General features: G+C 37.8%; 1 protein-coding gene across 12 annotated transcripts in view; it reads right to left on the bottom strand.

Annotated features, from left to right (window-relative positions):
• The window catches only part of SGIP1 (SH3GL interacting endocytic adaptor 1), a 127,593-nt gene that overhangs the window by 49,831 nt on the left and 55,411 nt on the right, over window positions 1-22,351 (bottom strand). For all 12 annotated transcript variants that reach the window (XM_089515374.1, XM_089515375.1, XM_089515377.1 and 9 more), the window contains 6 exons: window positions 21,332-21,507; window positions 8,833-8,857; window positions 7,891-7,942; window positions 6,167-6,252; window positions 2,307-2,393; window positions 118-192 (listed from right to left, as the gene is read on the bottom strand). In XM_089515374.1, the coding sequence (XP_089371500.1) occupies window positions 118-192; window positions 2,307-2,393; window positions 6,167-6,252; window positions 7,891-7,942; window positions 8,833-8,857; window positions 21,332-21,507 (501 nt within the window). The remainder of the gene's footprint in view (window positions 1-117; window positions 193-2,306; window positions 2,394-6,166; window positions 6,253-7,890; window positions 7,943-8,832; window positions 8,858-21,331; window positions 21,508-22,351) is intronic.

The raw sequence follows: 22,351 nt of genomic DNA, 5'->3' as shown, positions 1-22,351 counted from the left end.
CATATTATCTTTGATTTAAAACTTCAAAATGTATACTGAATATATTGGGAACATCTTTTTTGGCAGCATAATATAGCTTTTACAAACCTAGAAGATACTCTCCTTTAATATTCTTACCTACTCCAGTTGTTAATGGAGAAGCAGTGCGGGGAGGTGTAGCTGGAATGTTCTTAGGTGGAAGCGGCGGAGGTGCTGCATAACAAAAGGAAGAACTTAAAGTAAAAGATGGACAAAAATATGAAAATCTATCACATGGATACATCCAGAGATATATTGTGATCCAGAGAATTCAATGCACAGTCATTGCACTCCTGCTTATGCAATGCTCCCAAGACTGTTGTTTGTTTGTTTGTTTGCTTCTCCCAATTCCACTCTTTCTGCTGTAGCCCCTGCATCACATCTCAGTCTGTTCTGGAGATTCCCTCAAATGTCAGAAATGACTCTAAGTTGGTAAAGCAAGGATTGCAAGTGAGCAAAAAGAAAAAAAAGTCCTATGGAGTAAAGTTTAGAAAAAAAGAAAAAGAAAACCAGGCTTCTCATATTAACACAAAAACTTCATAAAAGGGTTGCAAAAACACAGTCCTTACCTCTAGAGATGTGACTGAAGCCCACTGTTGCCATCTTGCTAGCTCTCAGTAAAATACATAACTCCTGTACTCTTATCAAAGAAGGTGTTATGTTCTGTAAACTCAGTGGTGTATAGAAAGGCCTGTCTATTTATATACTAAAGAGGAGAATTCCAAAGACTGAAAGGCTTATCACATGAGAAAACAAAGCCAAAACAGAACTGGAGAGAAGCGGCTTTCATTGTGCCTTACTGCAGGTGATGGTCATCAAAAAGTGAATCTTTTGTTGAATGGATTTTTCCAGCTTAAAAAGAAAAAGAATCGCTTTGATCCTTTTCTGCACTCAATTAATATGTAATAATACATATATTCTTTCAAAAGTGTATTTTGATACATGTCAACTGTCAAGAACTGCATTGCAACATTTGAGAGAATCTGAAACCTGGTGAACAGCTAAATTCTAAGCTGTATGTTGGGGTGAAGCAGATGGGCCAAAATCGCCCCAGGACCATGGCAATCGCATGGCTTGCTCTCAAAGCAGACCACCACCACAGCCACAAATGGGCAGCTGGCAGGAGTAGTTTTAATCTATTCCTGAAAAGGCTGGCTCCTGGCCACTTTGAGGGCATGCGTCATCTAAACGCCACGACCCAAAAGCAGCCAAAATCCACATTATTTGGCCCATCTGTTCCAGGCTCTAGTCTGAAAAGTGACGGTCAGGTCATTTCATACAGGAATAATTAGACCAAATTGCTTAAGAATCCCTAAAAATAAACCCCAGGAAACATACCACCTTGGTGCCTTGCTGTAACCTAAATTAACCTTTAAGGATATTTTAAGCTAGCTCTGTATTATCTGAACGATTCCTTCAAGTTTATGTTTTGTTTCACCACAAACCAGATAACAAGCACTGGAAAGGAAGCTGTGGAAATGCCTCGCAAAGGAAGTTAGGCTGGCTCCCTTATTGCTCTTCTACATGCAGGAAAAGATATTTGTATTTAAGCAGGCTTACGGCAGCTCATTGACTGCTTTAACAGGTGTTTCTGTACTTTTTATGGATGTGTTCTTAAATTGCTTTTAATTTAGTTCTGTTTTAATATTATTTGCTTTACAGGTTTTTCGGTACCTGTTTTCAATCTTCTTGTGAACTGTACTGAGTCCCACTTTTAGAAAAAGGTGAGATATAATCAAATCAAAAATAACCAACAATAGAGGAGAGCTCAGCAATGACCCAAATCTCTTGCTCATCGTTATGTGATATCAAGAAATGAAGCATCAGTACCAGGTTCTGCCCACAGTTTGTTGTTCTTTGAAATATTTTGAAATAAAAATATCGATACAGTTTGATATTTAAATATTGTTAGTTTTAAATTAAATTTCCCCCTCTTCTTTCACAATCATGAATCAAATTTATGGTTCTTAATGGAACCTCTTTCATATGTGACATGCTGTACTAGTTGCTAGGTAACTGTCTTTTTGATGCAGAGTCAGGTTTAGCTTTGCAAATTGAGAATGCAAAGACAGAGGGTTTTCTCTCAAGGAACTGAAAATCCTCTCCTTGTTCATTCTAAAAACTGGGTTTCAATGCATACTGCAACTAATATCTCTGTTTCCATGGCAGTATAATGAGCAATAACTCTTCACAATTCTATTTCCATCTCCTGTCTCAGTGTTTTGTAATAGTGGGGGGGGGGGGGGGGGGAACGCAACCCTAATATATATTTTTTTCAGATAACTTACTTCCAGATGGAAAAGGTTGTGAGGGATTTGGAGATTCTACATTTGCTGGCTGAACTGAACCCCACACTTCAGGTTGATCTATGGGAGCTGAAGATAAACATATATAACACGATACATTAAATCTGGAGTTAACAGACCTTTGTTCCACCTTTTAAAAATAATTAATGAAAAGATTAAAATCTAACTTTTCAATTACTCCCCATAGTGAGAAATGTATATATATAAAATCATGAATATCTGTCTCATATACAGCATGAACACAGACAGTATAAATCTGATATACGGCAATTAGTTATAGCTCCAAGGATCTGCTCCTAAAGTTACTATCATAGTTATAATTTTAAAAATAACTATCTACTTTCCAAGTTCTCAAAAGTTTCTTAAATAGTTACAGTCTGGTTGCTTTCAAAAACACATACTACAAGCTGCTGACCCATAGTACAAAGCATGCCTTTTCTCCATCTTTCTTGTTTTCACCTCCATACCCACAAGACACCATGGTCCCATTCCCATTGGGCAAAAAAAAGCGGCTTATTTCGCTGCGATTCTGACTCGGATTCTGACTCGAATCTGACCCATAGTTCCCATTAAAAACAGGTGCAAACAAACCCAGGTTTTTTACCCCTGTTTTTGTTCCCATTGGTATTTTCCCTGTGATAATTTGAAGCGGTAATTTGCTCCCCATTCCCATTGCCCTCCCTGAACCTCTTTTTTAAAAGCAGCTGTCAATCAAGTGCTTTAGCGCTTGACGTCAATCAGTCGCTGAGGCGCTTTTCCCCTCCAGGAAAGGGAAAAGGGAGCCTCTATTCACCCCAAATCCCTTTGGGTCCCAGGCTCTTCTGTGTCTTCCCATAGTCCCTCTGGGAAAGAGAGAAGAGGAGCCTCTCTTTGCCCCCCCAATCCCTTGGCATCCAGACTCTTCTGTGTCTCCCCAGACTTCCTCTGGGAAAGAGAGAAGAGGAGTCTCTCTTTGCCCCCCAATCCCTTGGCATCCAGACTCTTCTGTGTCTCCCCAGACTCCCTCTGGGAAAGAGAGAAGAGGGAGCCGACCAAGAAGGCATGTACTGCAAAGCCCATATGCTGCTCAGGCTCTCAGGCAGAGGCAAAAAAATAAAAAAAATAGTTTAAAATGGTGTTCAATGGCTATCCTCAGACATCGGTCTATAGATGTGGAGCAGGGAGCTCAATGTAGCATGATCGCCTTACCCTGCTTCCCAATCCACCGGGGGAAAGGCTATGCGAATGGGAGAAAATGGCGCCCGTAATTCAGGAAAGAGAACAAGCGGGTGACACCCATAGGCCAGCCCCTTGAGCACTACTCCTCCCATCCCCAAGATCCTGAATCAGAACCCTTTCGTTCCCATTCATTTGCCCCGAATCAGACTCAGGAGGCACAGGAAAACTCGCTAAAAAGCCACAATTTTTTAAAACCGGTTTATCAACCAATAATTCGGATTTTTTAGGATAAATCGATTCAGATTTGAATTCCAGTGGAAACGATATCAGAGCAATGCGGATTGAATGCTCTCTCAAATGGAAACAGTGCACCCATGATTCACGTCCTGATCTGCGTTATAAGCCAGTGGGAACACGGCCCATGGAATATTCCTCCTCCACCATTTAAGGAAGCAAAACCCCTACTATAAAGTAGCTGAAAGACAGCTGAAGCTGACAGTAGCAGCAGCAAGCTTGTTTTCTGCTGCTCCAGAAATGAGGACTCAGAGCAACGAATTCAAGCTAAAGAAAAAGAGATTCCACCTAAATATTAGGGAGAACATCTTGAAAGTACGAGCTCTTCAACAGTGGAATATGCTGCCTTGGGTTGTGGCAGATTCTTCTTCTTTGGAGGTTTTTAAACAGAGGCTGGATGGCCATCTGTCAGGGGTGCTTTGATTATGTATTCCTACATGGTAGGGAGTCGGACTGGATGGCCCTTGAGGTCTCTCCCAACACTATGATTCCTGTAAAAGGAGTTACATTATGTTTTGCTGCATTATACTGGTAATGTAAATTAGTTATACTTTTGTTATTGGAAAAAGAAATTAATGATCTGAAGTAATTTGCATCAGAAAATGTAATGCAGGAAGGAGTTCTTATGTGGCATATCAACAAAAGATAAAAGCTTTAGAGCATTGTGGGAAAAGTGAGGCGCACATGTCAGGGAGTGCAATTATCCTTTTTGCTCATTTTTACTACTACCCAACTGGTTTTTGGTTGATGAGGATTTTTTCCTTAAGTGGAAGTGACTATCTGATTAATGATCCACTTTGGAAAAAAGCCCAACAGCCTAAAACAAGTCTGTCCTCAGCAAAGTGGGGCAAAATGACAACTTGGACTTTCTTAAGTATGAAATTGGCCATTTAGAAAAAAATGTATAGGGATGTGGGCTTTACTTTATATTGTCCTAGGCCCCATTCCCACTTAAAATAAATCAGTGTGCAATCCGAATCGATGCATTGATTCAACAGTGGAGCGTGGTTCCTACTATATTTGCCCCAATCTCATTTTTTCCCCTGCAAAATAATCCACTTATGTATTCCATTCACAAATTAATTGATTCAAAATTATTCGGTTCCAGCCAGCTGAAGGGGAAATTTGAATCAATTCCGATCTGCACGTGGTTCACGCTTGTGCAGCTTCGATTTATTGAAAAGAAGCAGAAAAAAATCAGTGTCAAAAAGACACAGGTTAAATGGTCTAGCACATGGCCCCCTCTTGGAATCGCTTTAGTGATTCGGATTAAGTGGGAACCAGGGTTGTTTGAACTGGTTCAAACCGATTCACAATCCGGTTTAAAAGGTAGTGGGAATAGGCCCTAGTTTACAGATGTGTCCCCGAAACCTCTCAAAGGCCTGATCCAGATGGGCATGATAGGATGCCCTCGCACGTGATGAGGGCGTAAAAATGGCAGCACCCTGTACAGATGGGTGCTGCCATCATTACGTGATGGATGCCTAGCATCCGCACGTCGCTGCGCCATTATGATGTTGCGAGTGCGCCATTGGTGCACTGCGGCATCATAATCGCGCCGCAAGAAGAACCTGCTTTTTGCAGGTTCTTTGTGCTCTGTGGGGAAGTCCAGTGGTGTGGAGGCTGTGGCTTTCCCACGGACCAAAGCTAGGTGCCGGGAGACCATCCTTTTTGGAAGGTCTGTCCCATGCCAAAATCACCCATTCCTGCTTTAAATTATCATCCCAGTTGGTAAATGTAGTATTCAGTGCTGGTACAAATTTAATAGTTTCAGAGGTCTTTTTTTATTATTGATGCAGCTCTGACCATCCAAACTAATAAAACCAGAAATGGATATTTGGCCACACTGTGTTAATAGATAAGCCAGATTCCATGTTTTTCTGGGTTACAGTTAGTGCAAATTTAATAATCCAGCTCACTCTTGGATTCAAGAATGATCAGGAAGGTGAGGAAGAGGTTAGGAAGAACTGATAGGAAGTAACAAGACGACTGCAAATGGTCTTAACTCACATCATGCCAAAATAATGGGTAAGAGACCATTCATACTATCTGTTTCTGCAGACAGACAAGTAAATACCCAACACAAATCACTAATTTCCAGTTTGGTCATTTATACCAAATGGTATGCTAGCAATTTTTAAAATTTCCTTTCCCTTATGTACACATCTATACACCCACTGACACACTGATTTTTGTTCACAGATAATAATTGATCTGCTTTTGTGTTTATGTTATTAATTCAGTTCATGATCAACCTTCATCAGGGCACTTGGGAAAACAACGTCAGGTTAAAAAGTGAGACACAACAAATTTAGCAAAATACTTTCTGATTATTTCAGGATGTCTAGACATAGAAAGTGATATAAATAAAATGAAACAGCATTACTTGCCTTCCAACTTTTCTTCCTCGAACGCAGACTCTAGAGGCGGACCAAATAGTGGTGCTAGGACTGTAGGATCTTCTGGGGCTTTTTTGCTGTAGTACAATACAGATATTGAATGACAATTACTGGTGGTATTTTTTTCCTCAACAAGGGTGACAAAAAGACCTCATCAGTCTTTGCATGTTCTCCCAAAAATCTTTTGAAAAAGCTGCCCTCTACATTCTTAATCTTCTTCTAATTTCCTGGTTGCAGTCCCTGTTCCTGTCAATGTTTGATCCCATGTATGAGAATTCTTTTACTAATTTACAATATCCCTTATCTGGGAAGGGTTTGGATTCAGCAGAGCTTCAGTTGTCATCAGAGCTCATCCGTCTTCACCAGTCAGGATTATACTGTAATTGTCCATTTCCTAATCCTGTATGTAGCCAAAACAGTACCATCTGGAACAACAGGGAAATTTTAACAGCCTTGGGGGAACCACAGTTTGCAGAAGAAGATAAAACCTTAAGGAAAAAAAGTGGAACGTAGAAAATATAGATCCAAGCATCCCATTAGAGCCACAAAACACTGGGTGTCAATTACAGAGATAGGATGATAGTGGAACAGAATCATGGAAAAAGCTGACTAGCTGGTGCCTTGAATGTACACTTTCAACCAAAGATAACTGGTGACTCCAGAACTGCTGGGCAGAGAATCCGTTCTTGGTTGTAATGGCAGCGGTTCAGTTACCACAGCTACACCAGGTTTTGCAGAAGTTATCCAGGTGCTGAACCTATGTCTAATAGGGGTCAGAGCCTGGATAGCTCCCACACAGCCAGAATTATACATGGCACAGATGCTTATAAAACCACATATTAAAATCTGGACCCCACCCCATAATTCCAGTGACATCAGCTACCTCTGCATTCAACACAACAACTTCTGTTGCAGTTTCCACTTGTGATACTCTACTGTTTAAAACAGAGCTCTAGGAAGCAGCTTCTGAAACAACAAATTCTTAGGAAAAAAGATGGTGGGATTGAAACCTGCTTAAAAATAAGGTTTGGAGGCCCTTTTCTTCTAACTCTCTACAGTACACTCTCTACAGTCATTTGGAAATATTTTTATTTTGCTTAGTATTTTTTCAGGATTGAATCCTGGGACAAAAAGTTAACACTGAACCTGGATCCTAGAGAACCCCTGGTATAAATCACCCCTGAACATTTGGAAATATCTTTGCTCTAAAAACAGACTTCTGGGAACATTGCTTTTGCTATTTCTTTTTAAACAACTTCTGTTAATGCTTTCATGATTTTAAACCAAAGGCCAACAAATAATGAAAACAAAGGAAACAACAGAACCCAACTGATAAAACAACATGTCTTAAAAAAAAGGGAGAAGGATCTCTTTCAGCATGGCTTGAATTCAGTTTGAATTCAGGTGGGGCCATTGCCCTCCCTCCTACAGATACTTATGAGTACTTGGAAAACCAGGAAGCAAAGAGGTTTTAGTCTGTTCATTCTGAAGGCTCTATACTGTAGGTTTTGACCCAGAAGATAAAGGGAGTGTAAGTTTACATAGAGATGTATATGCACAGAAAGGTATTTTAGAACCAAGAAAGAGAAGGTATAGACTGTGTATATTATTTTTAAACAAAATAAAAAATAGACTGGTAAGTCCTGAAGGTAACCTTTTTGCATGAAGACACCACATCTTCCCATACTACTAAATTATGCCACTTTTATACTAACCTTAGAAGTTCTGGCGTAGGAGTTGACCGCCTAGGTCTTGCTATTTCTTCACCTGGCACATAAGATACAATTTTAAGGTCATTTTCCCAGCATACTCTAGAAAAATGGTGTAATTACTGTTAGAAATGTCAACTGTATAGTATCTCTTTCTTCCTATTACAGCTGTCACAGAGAACACCAGAATATTTCTTCAAGCATTTATTTTCAGGATAAAGCACTGGTAAATATCTGTATACAGTACTTTATATTTGAAATACCAATAGAACTGGTATTGTTACAGCCGTGCAATCTATACTTGGCATGTCTGCTTCTCAGTTGTGCCTAGTTTTCAGTGCTCAATTTGTACTTCTTAACATTAACTATAATGTTCCTTAACATAACTATGATGATTTGAAACAAATTTCACAATTCATTTCATTGTCACTTTTACCAACATGGCCTATCTTTGATCTCCCCACCCACATTACATATAATGTGTATGTATGTGTGTGTATGTGTACATTTGATAACAAAATGTATATTTCGGATGTGCTGTTTATTTTCATGAGGGTCAATTTTAAGCAAGTTTTTTTAAAAAAAACTATTTCTACCAAACACTTCATAATTCCAAATATTTAACATCTGTTTTTCAGAACCTGCTAAACTTGTTTGTGCATTCAGGCAACTAGACACACTCTATATGCTTCTTAGTTTAAAATTTGTCATCTTATTTTGATACTGTCAGAGACTGTTAGATTTACTTGCTACAAATTCCTGAAGAATTTTAATTGTAATATGAGGTATTGCTATGATGCTTGACGCACAAAACATTATTTTGAGGACTACACCTTTAACAACATTTAGAATTAATATCTGGTTACAATAATTTCAGACTGTGAAAAATAAGAACATGTGCAATCACCAAATATATGCCCTAAGAAAATAAAATACATAAATACTTACTAGATAAATTCCTTTTTATTGTACCCTAAAATTAAAAACAAAAACAGTATTTTAGTATATTTAAGACAGTAACATAGATGAAAGACTGGTTTGCTGGGACAGACGGGAGATGAAAGAGAAGTCGAGAACTGGAATAGGATAAAGGAATTAACAATACCAAGCCAAAATACACTTTAACTTTGGTTCACACATTGCACTTTGGATGCCTGCACATGCTGTTCACTGATTACTTTATGCATTTAAAATCTAATAATTTGTTACAAATGTAGAGCCTGATAATCTCAGATCTTGAAATAAAATTGATGACACTCACCATTTTTAAGGGAAATGATACACCAAAAATTCTGAATTTACAAAAATAAACTGTCCAGAACCAGACTTATCATTGCTCAAAAAGGGGAACTAGATAACAATAAAAAGACAAAAGAGGAATTATAAAATAAATATTTTTTTAAAAAAACACTAATTTATATGTTTAAATTTAGAAATAAAACTATAATGTAGATAAAAGTACAAGTATTTACAAAAATGCATTGGAAATAGTGTAACAGTCAACAAGAGTAAGGTGAGAAACAATTGTGAAAGATAAGAGGGAAGGAGGAAGAAGCGTTCCGGACGTTGAACTTTATCACCAGGCCAATGCCCTCAACTGGGCATTAGAATAAATGGAATGGAGATGAGAACCTAGTCATAGCCAAACCTATGACTCAAATCCTAATAATCAGCTTTTCTGAAGTTTTCCTAAACATGTTCTCTAACATATGCAAGGCCTATTATAGGCCTGGCTGTGGTATTGCATGTTAACATCCCAATAAAACATACACATTTCACCAAATTCCCTCTTTCGAAGTCAGGAATTAATTTAAAAGCTCAGTTTTGTTTGCTTATTTAGTTAAATGAAAAGTATCACTACTCTGGATACCAAAAATGTGAACCTGCTGCAGTAAACACATGCATTTTACTTCACAGTTTGAAACAGAATTGTGAAAAAGACCCCCCAAAAACTAAACAAAGCAAAAGAAAATCTCATCTGGTAAACCAATGAATCTAATATGGGCTTTTCTTCATTTGTATCTTTGCCAATGAAAGGTGGAACATTGCTTTATCTTATTTTCTAACAAGAGCCTCTAGGATAAGAAGAGCAGAATTTCAAGAATGACATGAAACCTGAAGGATTTCCTATAACTTAAATAGCATATTACTACATTCTTAAGCGGTGTACTTTCTTCTATTCCTACATAAACACTATTTGTGTGAAATCAGGCAGTACTTCTCATATTCACATTTCCCTAAAAGAAAAGTAATTTAAACATTAGGACAAGAGGATTAGATTAATCTGCTTACTTGTAATTTACAAAACTGGTTTATAATTATATAGAGATTATGGTCACCCCCTAGTCATTTCTACAATTGATTTAACATGAAATGTCATGCAACTTCTTACCGGACTGCGCCTCTGTGATCAGCAAAAAGTAAGAGAGAACATATAGCAAGTCAGAAAGTGACAGAACATGGGGGCTGGGAACAGTTTTGGATAACAGCTGGCCAAAGATACATTTCAACCTGAGCAAAAAGAGAAGATGCCCTCTTCCCCAATGTCAGGTACAAAAAGATAACAAAACTGACAAGGGAATGCTACTTCAATAATGGTGATCAGGAGCAATTTGGGCCACATAGCACACCCATCTCTGTTGTTCAATATCTTGTTGCTGCTTCCTGTCTCCCCTTCCACAGACATTTTTCACTGTGACAGTTGTTGCACTCTGCCTAAAGTCAGGGTGAGACCTGTTATGGATGATATGACATCTTCCTCTTGCTTCATAAATAGGAAACTTTAAAAGCTAATTTTCCAGGTTGCCCTCCCCCCTCACTTCTGTCCAAGAGCTTTAATCTGTTCGGGGCTACTTTTTTAAAATGATTATAAATAAATAAGAAAATAATTTAGAAATAAATCTCAAATCTTCTGTCTCATGTGTCATTTGATCATCCATAGATATAGCTAAAGAGATAAATTATCCATTTGGAAATGGGAGGCAACATTTATCAGGAAGCTTAACAAGTTTTAATTCAGTGTCAAAATCCTACGCTCCTCTCTCTTGGATTTAATCCATTCTTTTTGATCTGGTCCAAAGGCTCAGATCGTGGTGCCAGAATGGCTTCCAGCTGCATTGGGGCATGCATCGTTTGAATGCCATGCCCCCAAAGCGGCCAAAAGCTACCTTATTTGGCCCAGGTATTTCAGGCCAAAAACATGCCATTGTTTATGGGGGAACTCTAACATTCATTTATGTAATTCAGACAACTACATGGCATCCAAAAGCACATTCTTATTTAAAAAAACAAACAAGCATATGGGCTGTGAAGAGATTTGGCAAGTTACTTTTTGGGGGTGGGGTTGGTTTTCAATTACAAAAACAGGTAGACTTGTGTTTATATGAATGCAGATATAACAAAATACAGCTGGCGCCTATTTCTAACAGTGCATAAATATTCAAAAATTCTTAATTAAATATCATTTTTAAAAAATCAAGATGCACAAGAATCAATATAAATCATATTTCAACACAGAACAAAATGTCAGATGGAATACTGCTTTATATAAAAGTGAAGTTGTTGTACTGGATAGTATTCTAGTATTTTTGGGGCTACAGCTGAGGAATTACTCTACAGATCTTCAGCTCCTATGACATGCTGCTTTGTTAACTTAAGTGAACCTATGCCAATTTATGCTAGCCAAGTGTTTGTCAATAGAACTGTATGTTTTTTCTTCCAGTAAATAACAGGCTGCCATATCCATTTTAAGAAAGATATTTCACAATATATATAAGCTGAAATGTTGCTGCCAATATCAAATTTCATCAGTGTTTTTTTCTCAGCATTCTTTTTCAGTGTTTTGCTCATAACTCACCAAGCAGATGCAAGCTTTCAAAACTACTCTTGCATAATAAGGGACACACAGAAGCATCTGGGAATTTGTAGCCTGAGCAGCAGAAGTACCTTGCCCTGCCATTGTGAGGTGAGGTCAGCCCTATTCTACTCAGAATTTTTATAATGATTCAAAAAAGCTGTCAAGTCAGTGAAAACAGTGTTTAGTACAGGGCCTAATAACTGTGAGCCTAAGGAGATTATCACATATGGCCATCACCACCGAAACGTCATCAAAATGGTGTGGAAGAGTCACGATGTGATCATGCCTGGTGCTTCTAAGCTGAAATGGAAGTGTTATAATCATGGAAATATCATGGAATCGTCAGGGAAGCAGCCGTTTTCTTATTAACGGATTAATCCATTAATAATAAGAAAAGGGCTTCTCTGCTGACAGTTCCATGACAATAATGCTTCCATTTCATTTTAGAAGCGCCAGGCACAATCACACCATGACGCTTCCACTCCACTTTGATGACATTTGTCCAACGCTCCAGACTGCGTGTGATAATCTCCTTAAAAGCAGGGGTGGACAACTATGGTCCTTCAGTTGTTGCTGGATTGCAACTCGATCCGCCACAGTCAACATGGCCAGTAATGAAGGATGCTGAAAGTTGCAGCTGAACAATATCTGGAGAACCAGTCCTTCCCCTTCCTCCATCTGAAAGGCAACCTAACAGTTTCAGGAACACATAAGAAACTTGAGGTGGAATTAATAGAGATCCATACATTACTCCAGGAAATTTGCAGAGATCACATTTATCCACATTTATCCTAGGATATAAAGCAATATTTTCTTATTTATTTTTTCACAGTAACAAACTCCACTGCAAAATATTTGCAAACATTCTATATTGGGGGGGGGGGGGGAATAAAATAAAGCAGAAACACAAAATGAAGCAAACTGTACAACTCATAATATAAGTATCACGGAAAGTGGCCAATTCTCACAAATAATAAGATAATTAATATAATAATCTTGGATCTATAGTCTGATAAACCAATAAACAACACTGGTTAAAGAAATAATTCTTTAAAAACATAGGCATAAAGGCCTGAAGAAGACAATTTCTTACCGGACTTTTCCTCTATAGAATGCATTAACAAATGAAGACAAGAAAACAGACATTTTCAAATATCCAGTAACCTTTGAGAAAATAAAACCAGCCTCTATGAAATAACCCATTAATAATATTTACAGACCAGTCCTAAGCAAAGTAAATTGGGAATAAATCTTACTGGTTTTAATGCGTCTTCTAAGCAGAACTTGGAAGTGTTACAAATAATAATGTTCCTTGTAACACATTACTCTTCATTATATTATTATTTTATATATCATTATAATATATATAATTATAATTATAATATATTATAATTATATTAATGGTGGTCTCATAACTTTTGTTGTTTAATGAGCAATTATCAACATTACTTTTAATTGTTATGTTCTGGTAACTAAAAATCCATTGGGAGACTTTTGAGGGAAATTCTGCACTCACTTTTAAGAGACTGCCATACCTTTTTGACAGATTGTTTTTTAAAAAAAGAGAACAAAAAAGAATGAAAGAACACCAAACAATGTACCATTTTTTAAAAAAGTAATGTTAACTTGTTATTTAGGAGTCCCCTCTACAGCCAGTTACACAACAAGTTACATTTAAAAAGTAAGTTCTCAGGCTCTGCATCTAACTATGAATACGACTTCAGTATAAACATACTAGCAAAGAATTTGTGAAAGGCCTGCAAAGTAATCTTATGGAGAAGAAGAAGTCGTACAAAACTGTACACTGATAATACAAGTGCAGCTTTGACCACCCTTGATAACAGTTTACTAAGATCAATAAGCATTATTCTCAAGGACGGAAAGTTAAACTTTACTGGCATATCAGATACACGGATGAATAAATCTGATAAAACAGCCACATGAGATGCAATACTGTAAATAAATATGAAAGAACATTAAGAAAGACTGACAATCTCAAAAAGTTACTGACTTTCAAAGAAACTGACTCTGTTTTTGGTTTCTTTATACCACGACAACAGATCTGTAGGTGACTGAAAGAATCCACTTGATTTGATTCTGGCACAATTTTAAAATAAGTCTTCATTGTTTTGCTTGTGTATTTTTAAGCTATAGCTACTTCTTAAACAGGAAAATACCCCAGCATCATTCTGGTATTGTTGATTTAAACAAGAAAACACAAGCTGGAGGCTACCATCATCATATAGCACACATTAAAGGGGATGAAAGATGTGATCCACTAAGTAAACAAGGACATGTATCAGACTAAGCAGGCTAGTTCTGGAAGTCAGCGGCACCATTTAAGTCATGAGTTATTCATCAGAACAGCACACGTCCTTTGGTAATCTAATAGAGACTTATTATCACTCATCAGAAAGCTCTGAGTACTTCCTTCAGCCGATTCAATAGCGGAAGCCCTCTCATTTAGCTTCATTTTATTTGTTTGACATCTGCTTGAGAATGGGATGAAAAGGAAAACCTCTTGTCTTTAAAGACAGCTTCTTTGAAGAGTGATTCCTATTCCAATGTCTTGTTTCTAGCAACAAGTTTTCCTTTCTAGAATATTAATCTATCTTTATTATTATAGTCAATGGCCAATAGTGCATTCTTCATAATCCTTTTTTTAAAAAGTCATATATTGATTCCCAGCCATTCACTCTCTTCTTTCTATTTTTAGAAACTGCAATATCGTACAAATGTTACTCAGTCCCAAGTGTTCTTGTGTGATGATTCTTTACGTTTGAGCAGATGGCTGTTGTCCAATGTAGGCTATTGGACTGACCAAAACACTACTCAGTCTATAAGCATAACTGGTATAGAACGAGGATTGACTACATACATATTCAAAAGTGTTTAATAGGTGAAGTATCTATATAGTCAAAAATTTGATATAGATTAAGAAAAAGAAAAGAACCATAGATGTGCTGTAAAGGAAAGGTGGCTTTGACATCAGAATTCTCAGTATATTATATCAGCTGACCATGTTAATTTCCTTAATGTGGTCAGTAATTCTACCTAATATCATTGCTTAAAACCTCGAGGGAAATAAGCACAAGCTACAAATGGAACAAAACTCCACCAATAATTTGAAAACATGGTGAGAGGGGAAGCATTATGGTAAGTTTTTAGTGTAGAAATTAATCCATCAACTTCAAACAGGTCAATCGTCTTAAACGAAAATCTTTTGGTATCTTGTATTGCAGGCTTGCTAGGCTTGCTAGGCTAATAATGATGTTGGATGGAAGAAAATATAATTTCTATGATTGTCATTACTTAATTTCTCTTAGCAAAATTAGAAGCACTGTGTAGAACACACAGATCATAAAATCTGTAATTCAAGACATTACGGCAATCTACATCGAAGTTAATTTTCAAAAGTGATTCCTATGTTTCCTATATCTATAAATCAGATTAAAAAGCTACAACGTCTTGGGCCCAAGGAACATCAATGCAGTATTTAAAGCTATAAGTGGTCTGGGTCTAGACAATCTTTCCAAACAGAAGGATTCCTTCTTTCTATAAAGTGAGATCTGTTATTTTGGTAGGAGGAACCAAGATCTGTTAACAGAAGCTTCCTAATGAAGGAATGGGGCTGGGGAGTGCATCAAGGGGATTTTTGTTCATTTTCCTCCTGTTGGCCCCAGCATCATCTCCCTAGCCATTCCAAGTGTTCTTTCAACCCTCTGAAGAAGCTTTCAAAGAACAAAAGACACTGCCATGGAAAGGAGGAATGGGGGGAAATGCTACTCTACTCCCTTCCTCCAATTCTAGTGAAACATTACTGAGGTCAAGTTTGGATTTAATCTAATATATTTAAATAATGATATAAGAAACATCTCCTATACCCAAATCAAGTATTCAGTTTCCATTGACTAAGCCAACAAGTAATATTGTCCTTATATAAAACACTCGTTCAAGTTAGATTTCCATCACAATAGTATACCTATCATATGCACTTGCAATAAAGGCAGAGCAAAGTTTGCTTTCAAAATCTCCTAAGATTAAGTGGTGTCAATAGTAGTACAATGATAGTAGAGAGAGCCACCATAGGGTGGTGGTCTGAATGTCAGACAAGGACTCTGGAAGACCAGGACTTGAATCCCCAGTCAGCCATGAAAATCCACTGGGTGACCTTAGGGAAGTCACATTATCTGAGCCTTAGAGGAAGGCAACGACAAAGCTCCTCTGAATAAACCTTGCCAAGAGAATCTTAGAGTAAGGTCACTATAAATTGGAACTGACTTGAAGGCATGTAACAACTGCAAAAATCAGCATTCATATAAATTATTGCAAAAGGAAGTTGCTTTGAGGAAGGAAGTCGCAATCATCTTTTAAAACAAATGTTTTTCAAAAATGGACAGTATGACTGCTAGGCAATCTATTGCATCAGCTAACCTTGAGTTAAGAGTTTCTAACTTTCTCTCACACTATCTGAACTGAAGCTAATGTTTCAAAAGATATCCATTACTACAGGTGGTATTAAAGAACACTCAAGTCTCATGGATTTTCCTTATAATCAGTGCAACAGAAAATGAAAAGAATGGCAGAAGTTTTCTGCAATGGATTTTCTAAATGGCAAATTCTCTAATTGCCTTTGAATCTAGTGTAGGATAGTGGAATGAAGAAGAACTTACATGGATCCTATCCTTTGGACAGTTAACGGGAGTACTGAAAACTGATACATATACTGTATAATGATTTCAAACACAAACTTGAATCCACCTGTTGCCAATTAAGGGCTGTATTAGTAAACAATATGTTATTTATACTCTTTAAATAGCATATAATATTTTAAAATGAACATAAATCTTAATTCACTGACTGCTTAATGTGTGTATGCACCTTGTACATGAGCACAGGGGCCCACTAAAGAGCCAGAAGCAATTAATTTTTCTTGGTCTATGTTCAAACCCTCTTTTTCATGGTGTAGTTATAGAATTGCTTGGTTCACTTATTCTTTTCAGCATCCTGCTTTCCATGGAAAGTGTTACAGCCACACATCCCAGACTCCTTACAAGTAGATCAGGAAGCTGCATTCTCTGCATTGCAACAAAGCTATCATTCTGATTTACAGTCCCCACATCTTCCACAGTCCAGGAAATGAGTGTCACAAATCAACTCTTGAACCTGCCTTCCATATTCAGCAAAATAATACACTGTTGTCCTGCTCTAAACCCAGCTGCAAGAGCATAGTGACTTCATAATGGCTAGAAAGCTCACTTACCAAAGTAAAGATCATCCAGCCACATACATATGTGCATAATTATAAGTGGAAAAAATAGTGTAGTAGGATTTAAAAAAACAAACTGCAAACACAGTATCAGCAGTAAGATTACAACAATTTGTTTGATTTTTAGCTCAATCCAGTTTCAGTTTTTTCCCTCTGGTTTCCAGCATCATGCTTGTTTGCTCTTTAATACATTAAACAAGGAAAACCTAAGTAACAAATGATATGTAATTGCTAAAAGCCAATAACAAAAGTGAAAAATTTTATTTGCAAATTACAAACATAAAGATCATTTATTTTGATGAATTTGAAAATCAAGAGTGTTTATAGTCATAAGATGTTACTGTTTAGTACTATTCATAAATTATAAATATATGTTTTAGCCTCATAAGCAGTGAACAGGGATCAGTTTTAGAAGTGTTACAGTCATGCTCTTTTTATGTTGTCAGTATACACTCTGTCATGGCTTCTCCCCAGAGAGTCTCATGAAAGTTTCAGAAACAAGACTCAGACTGATTCCTGGGAGAGGAGAATTGGTGGTATGGAGCTCTGAGCATATGTGGCAGCTTGTAATCTAGGTGATCTTACCTCCATATACATCCCCTCCAACATACAACCCTCCAATTGTCTCTATAGGGCAGAGATAATCTTGATTACTCCTATGTGGTCTCACTTTTTAAGCTGCTTTTAAAATGTCCCAGTTTCTGTTTCCTTTGCTTGCTTTGTCTTTAGCTTACTGCAGCTGTTAAAACTGAATTCAAAGTGCAAAAGTGGTTTGTACTTAATTGATTTAGCAGGGGGAACATCTGTGAAATGCTGGAGAGTATGCAATAGGCTACCTTCCCTAGGTTACAATGAGTCAGACCCTAGAATTCTAGAATTTTCCTACTGCTTACATCCTAGCCTTCATGGTCCATGGCTCCAATACAAATCCTTTTCCCAAGAGGCCTCAGCTCACTCACTGCTGGAAACCGGTTGTAATTGAGCCATAGAGCCTGTTTTGTTTTTGTTTTTGAAAAACCAAAAGTCCTGGTTTAATTGTCTATAGCTGTTTGAAGCTAGTCAGGAATTAGGGTTACAAGGAAACACACTCTATGTGTGTCTGGCTGAGAAAGCATCTCAATCTTAGCGGTTGTCTGCACAGGTCAAAAGGTCTGTATTCCCCCCAGCCCTGTATCGTCTAGTTCAGACAATGCAAGCCAAAACCCCAGGGCTAGGATTGGGTCCAATCCTGCCAAACTGGACAGGGATTCAGTCGATCCAACCTAAACCCAAGGTAAATCGCCTTTACTCAGCGTCAATTTGAACCCTGGTTTGCTGTGGAGTTTCCTGGAAAGTCAGTGGCAAGCCCAGCTGTTTACATCCCCCCCACTCCTTACCTTGCTGTGTCATTACTGGTGTTGAGAAGCCCCCCATTTTCACATCTGATGTGGAAATGGGGCACCTGGCCACAAGGGTGCAGCCAGGTACCCTGTTTCCACATCAAATGTGGTGACAGGTGTGTGTCTTGATACTAGCAACAACATGGCAAGATAGAGAGTACACACCGGTAGCGGGTCCCAGGTTGGCATAGGGACGAGTGTGTAAAAACTCATCCATCACTGTGCTGACCCAGGCATGGACCAGGCTGGGTACCAGGGCTAGGAAAGCACACACTGAACCCATCATATCCTGGCTCATCTGCTCAGCCCCAAAGTGACAAAACATGACATAATAAGACATTAAACAACCAGGAAAATTCAGCACCTGTGTATGTTTAGCAACAGAACAAATGAGCACAGGTCACCTGTCTTTCTTTCCAATAGTAAATAACAAGTTAAAAAGTGAATTCAGGTAAGAAGGCCCTCTATGTGTCAATTTAGAAATGACACAAGAGCATCTCTGTGTGGTTCTTGTCTTTAAAATGGCATACATCTTCCCAACATTGTCCACTGCAATATATCCCATCCTAAGCAGCTTCAGGTCATCTAACTAAACAATTCAGTCTTTAGTCTCTTCCTTTTGCTCTTCAATACCCAGTAAAAAAGGTGGGGTATATTCAGTGGCATCTACAGCTGCCAGGTTATACAAGAGGGGTTGTTTTGCATCTCTAATCAAGGTGCTTACAATATACAGTGTGTCTGAGTCATATGTGGGTGCTTTCAGCAGAAGAGGCAATGGTGCACATACCGTGTGCATGCACCCCATTGTTTTCAATGAGACTCGAGCATACACTGTATTTCCCTTACATGCAGGATGTGTGTGTTTGGAACGGATTCCCACATAAGGGAATTTTATAACTTTTATGAAGTATGGCAATACAGTCCCCCCCCCCCCCCCCCCCGTTTTTGCAGAGATCCATTCCGGACACACACACACCCATGAAAATGGAAAATCACTGATATTCAAGCCCCATTGGCTTGAATGGTGGCGTGTGCCCCATTCTGTCCCTCTCCATTTGCTGCCCGCAAACAGCCGAGGGCCGCAAATTCCAAGTCTGGGAAAACAGAGGGACAACTGTACTTGTTTCGTTTTACTCAACCATAACAGCTCCTGCTTTCTAAATGCAAATGCAGAAAGAGCAAGAGAATAAAGAAACTTGCTTTAGGAAGAAATGCAAGATGTTCTCTTTGAAAAAGTCTCTCCAATCAAGGCTTTTAAAAATGAACACGCTTAAACAAACTCAGCCAAATATCAGGGCATGGATGAAGTCTCAGGGAACTGCTATGATTCTCCAGGTCTCCTGGTGGAGTAACAAATCTAATTGCAGTGTCCAAGAAGGAGAAAGTTGATTTTTGTGTCAGAGATGAATTTAAAGCAAGGGCTGACAACTGTGTACTTGTGTAAAGCATAAGGAATTTTTTTGTCTTCTGCAGATCATACTAGTATGTTGGCAGCACGCTGGAAGCATGCTGAACTGACCTAAATCTCCATGTTTTCTGTCACTGTTCCTTGGGTCTGCAGTCTAATCTGCACTGTAGGGAAAAATGCAGTTTGACACCTCTTTGGCATAGCTCAGTGCTATGGTATCTTGGAATTGTAGTTCTGTGAGCTATTTAGCCTTCTCGGTCATAGGTTCAGGTGCCACAACAAACTACAAATTCTAGGTTTCCATAGCAGTGATACATGGCAGTTAAAGCAGTGTCAAACTAGAGTAGAGCAGATTCACTGAATCACTTTACTGACTGACACATTAAACACTTTGAATCAATGGGTTTACTTTGCTTCAAAGTAGCAAATGAATTTAGGCCACTGATGCCTTTGTCATTGTATTCAGTTTAAGGAATTATGAAAAACTCCCTTGAATTTCTCTCTTGATATACTCTGTAGTTTTAAGTATATATCCAGCAGAAAGGTTGTAGGTCATACTGACAATTTATATTTTTGCATACGTTTTGAATACATTTTTATTGTGCATTAAAGTTTTTTTTTTTAAAAAAATAGTATGATGCTATTGATATTTATCAGAAGTAAGTCTCACTGTATTCAGTTCCTAGGAAACTGAACCTAGAGATGTAGGCATAAAAGCAGTTCTTAAAATAATTTTATTCTGGAAACAATACAAAAGGAAAGAAGATCACTTTATCCAGGTGTCAGTCTTTATCTTCAAAGTGGAGGCCTGGCATAATGTGAAGACACAGCAAGACCTCTTTAAAAGAATCACAAAATTAACTGAAATGTCTGGTTCTGCTCCAAAGGATTCAACTGTGCTTCTAATCATAATTGCAAATTTTCTCTCCTTAAAAAAAATAAATAATTACTGTTACTTCAGCACATCGCAATGGCTTTTGAAGCTTTTCTAGCTTTCAGAAGGTGGCTCAGTATAAAACATGGGGATAGGTGGGGAAAATAGTTTAAAAGAAAAAAAATCATGTCAGCTCATCAGAATCAGTGCATCGCTTTCTGGATTGTGAATGCGACAATTAAAGTACATACCAAGAAGAATATGACACTTATTTTTTTTTAAAAAGAAATCATTCATAACTAGAATCTTTTTCTTTTTTGCACTGCAACCACTCCACTCTTCGATATTGATCAAATTAATGCCATTTGTTCACTTGAGAAATGTAAGACTTGCTGAAATGCATAGAAAGTTGCTACTGCAGTTCAACCACATACTAACAAAAAGCTGGTTGAACATCTCACACATACAGGAAACTCTGGCAACTGTTAGTTTATCTTGAACCTAAAGTAGTTTCTGACAAGTCTTGACACTTTGATCTACCTGCTGAACCCAAAATTTGGTATAACAAAATGCTAATAGCACAGACCAACTGCTATAACTAGACAAAAAAAAAATCAATAGCATCCTAATTAGGCAGCATATTAAACAACAATTTGCTTACCACTGGAGAAGGTGAAAGTGCAATGTTGCCTATAGAAGCTTTCAGTTCATCAACAGTTGCCGCACTCTTCAGAGCATCTTTAGATTGTAAGGGCTTGATCTTAATGTTGAATTTTTTATGTGCCTCCTCTTCCTCTTCAGATTCGCTTGAGGAATAAAAGTGCTTTCCTTTGGTAGGTAGAACACAGTTAAAGAGAACTGCAACAGAACTATGGAATCTAGCCTTGGGTAGTTAACAATGAGTAGCTAACAACTAAACTTAAGAGGAATTTATCAGGGACATGTTCTAGAAGACAACTATGTCCAAAACATACTGCAGAAATAATCTAATTTAAGACTGCTTTAATTGCCCTTGCTCAGTGCTAGGGAATTCTAGAAACTGCAGCTTTCTGAGACATTTAGCCTTCTGTATCAGAGAGTACTGGTGCAACAACCAAATACAACTTCCATGATTTCCTAGCACTGAGACAGGGCAGTTAAAGTGATCTGAAACTGGGTTATTTCTGCAGTGTGTTTTGGATCTACATTAGTCAATTGCAGGGAACGGTTTGGTAGAATAATAATGAATTGCAAATGTAATGGCTTAGGCTGTCCATGGCTACTAGTGATAAACATTATTGCCATGGCACGCTTTTATAGTGAGCTGTGCAGCAATTTCTGTTCAATATATTTAGCTGTTGTTATTCCTTTTAATATATTTTCCTACTATGCATGAAACAGGATTAGGAAAGTAAGGCAAATTAGGGGGTGGTCACTACTGCTGGCTTGAATGATTGTAGCTATCTCCTCTTCCCCCTTTCATTTTCAGTTATCTTTGTTAAAATTAGATTGACCTGATTGAATTGATCTTTCTCCAAATGTTGTCTTGGAAAAATTCAAGAGGAAAGGACAGAAGAAAAATAATCTTTAAAAATGTAAAAGGAGGAGAAAGAACTGCTATTATTGCCATTGGCAAAGGCTATCCTTCTCAAATGTAAGAATGTCACTTTCCCCAGAAATAATAAAATACATTTTGTATTAC

This window comes from Sceloporus occidentalis, unplaced genomic scaffold (assembly GCF_023333645.1).
Source record: "Sceloporus occidentalis isolate IW3139 unplaced genomic scaffold, rSceOcc1.0.p SCAF_3, whole genome shotgun sequence".
Lineage (NCBI taxonomy): Eukaryota > Metazoa > Chordata > Lepidosauria > Squamata > Phrynosomatidae > Sceloporus > Sceloporus occidentalis.
Note: the sequence above shows the minus strand (reverse complement) of the source record. Positions and strands in the feature narration are given on the sequence as shown.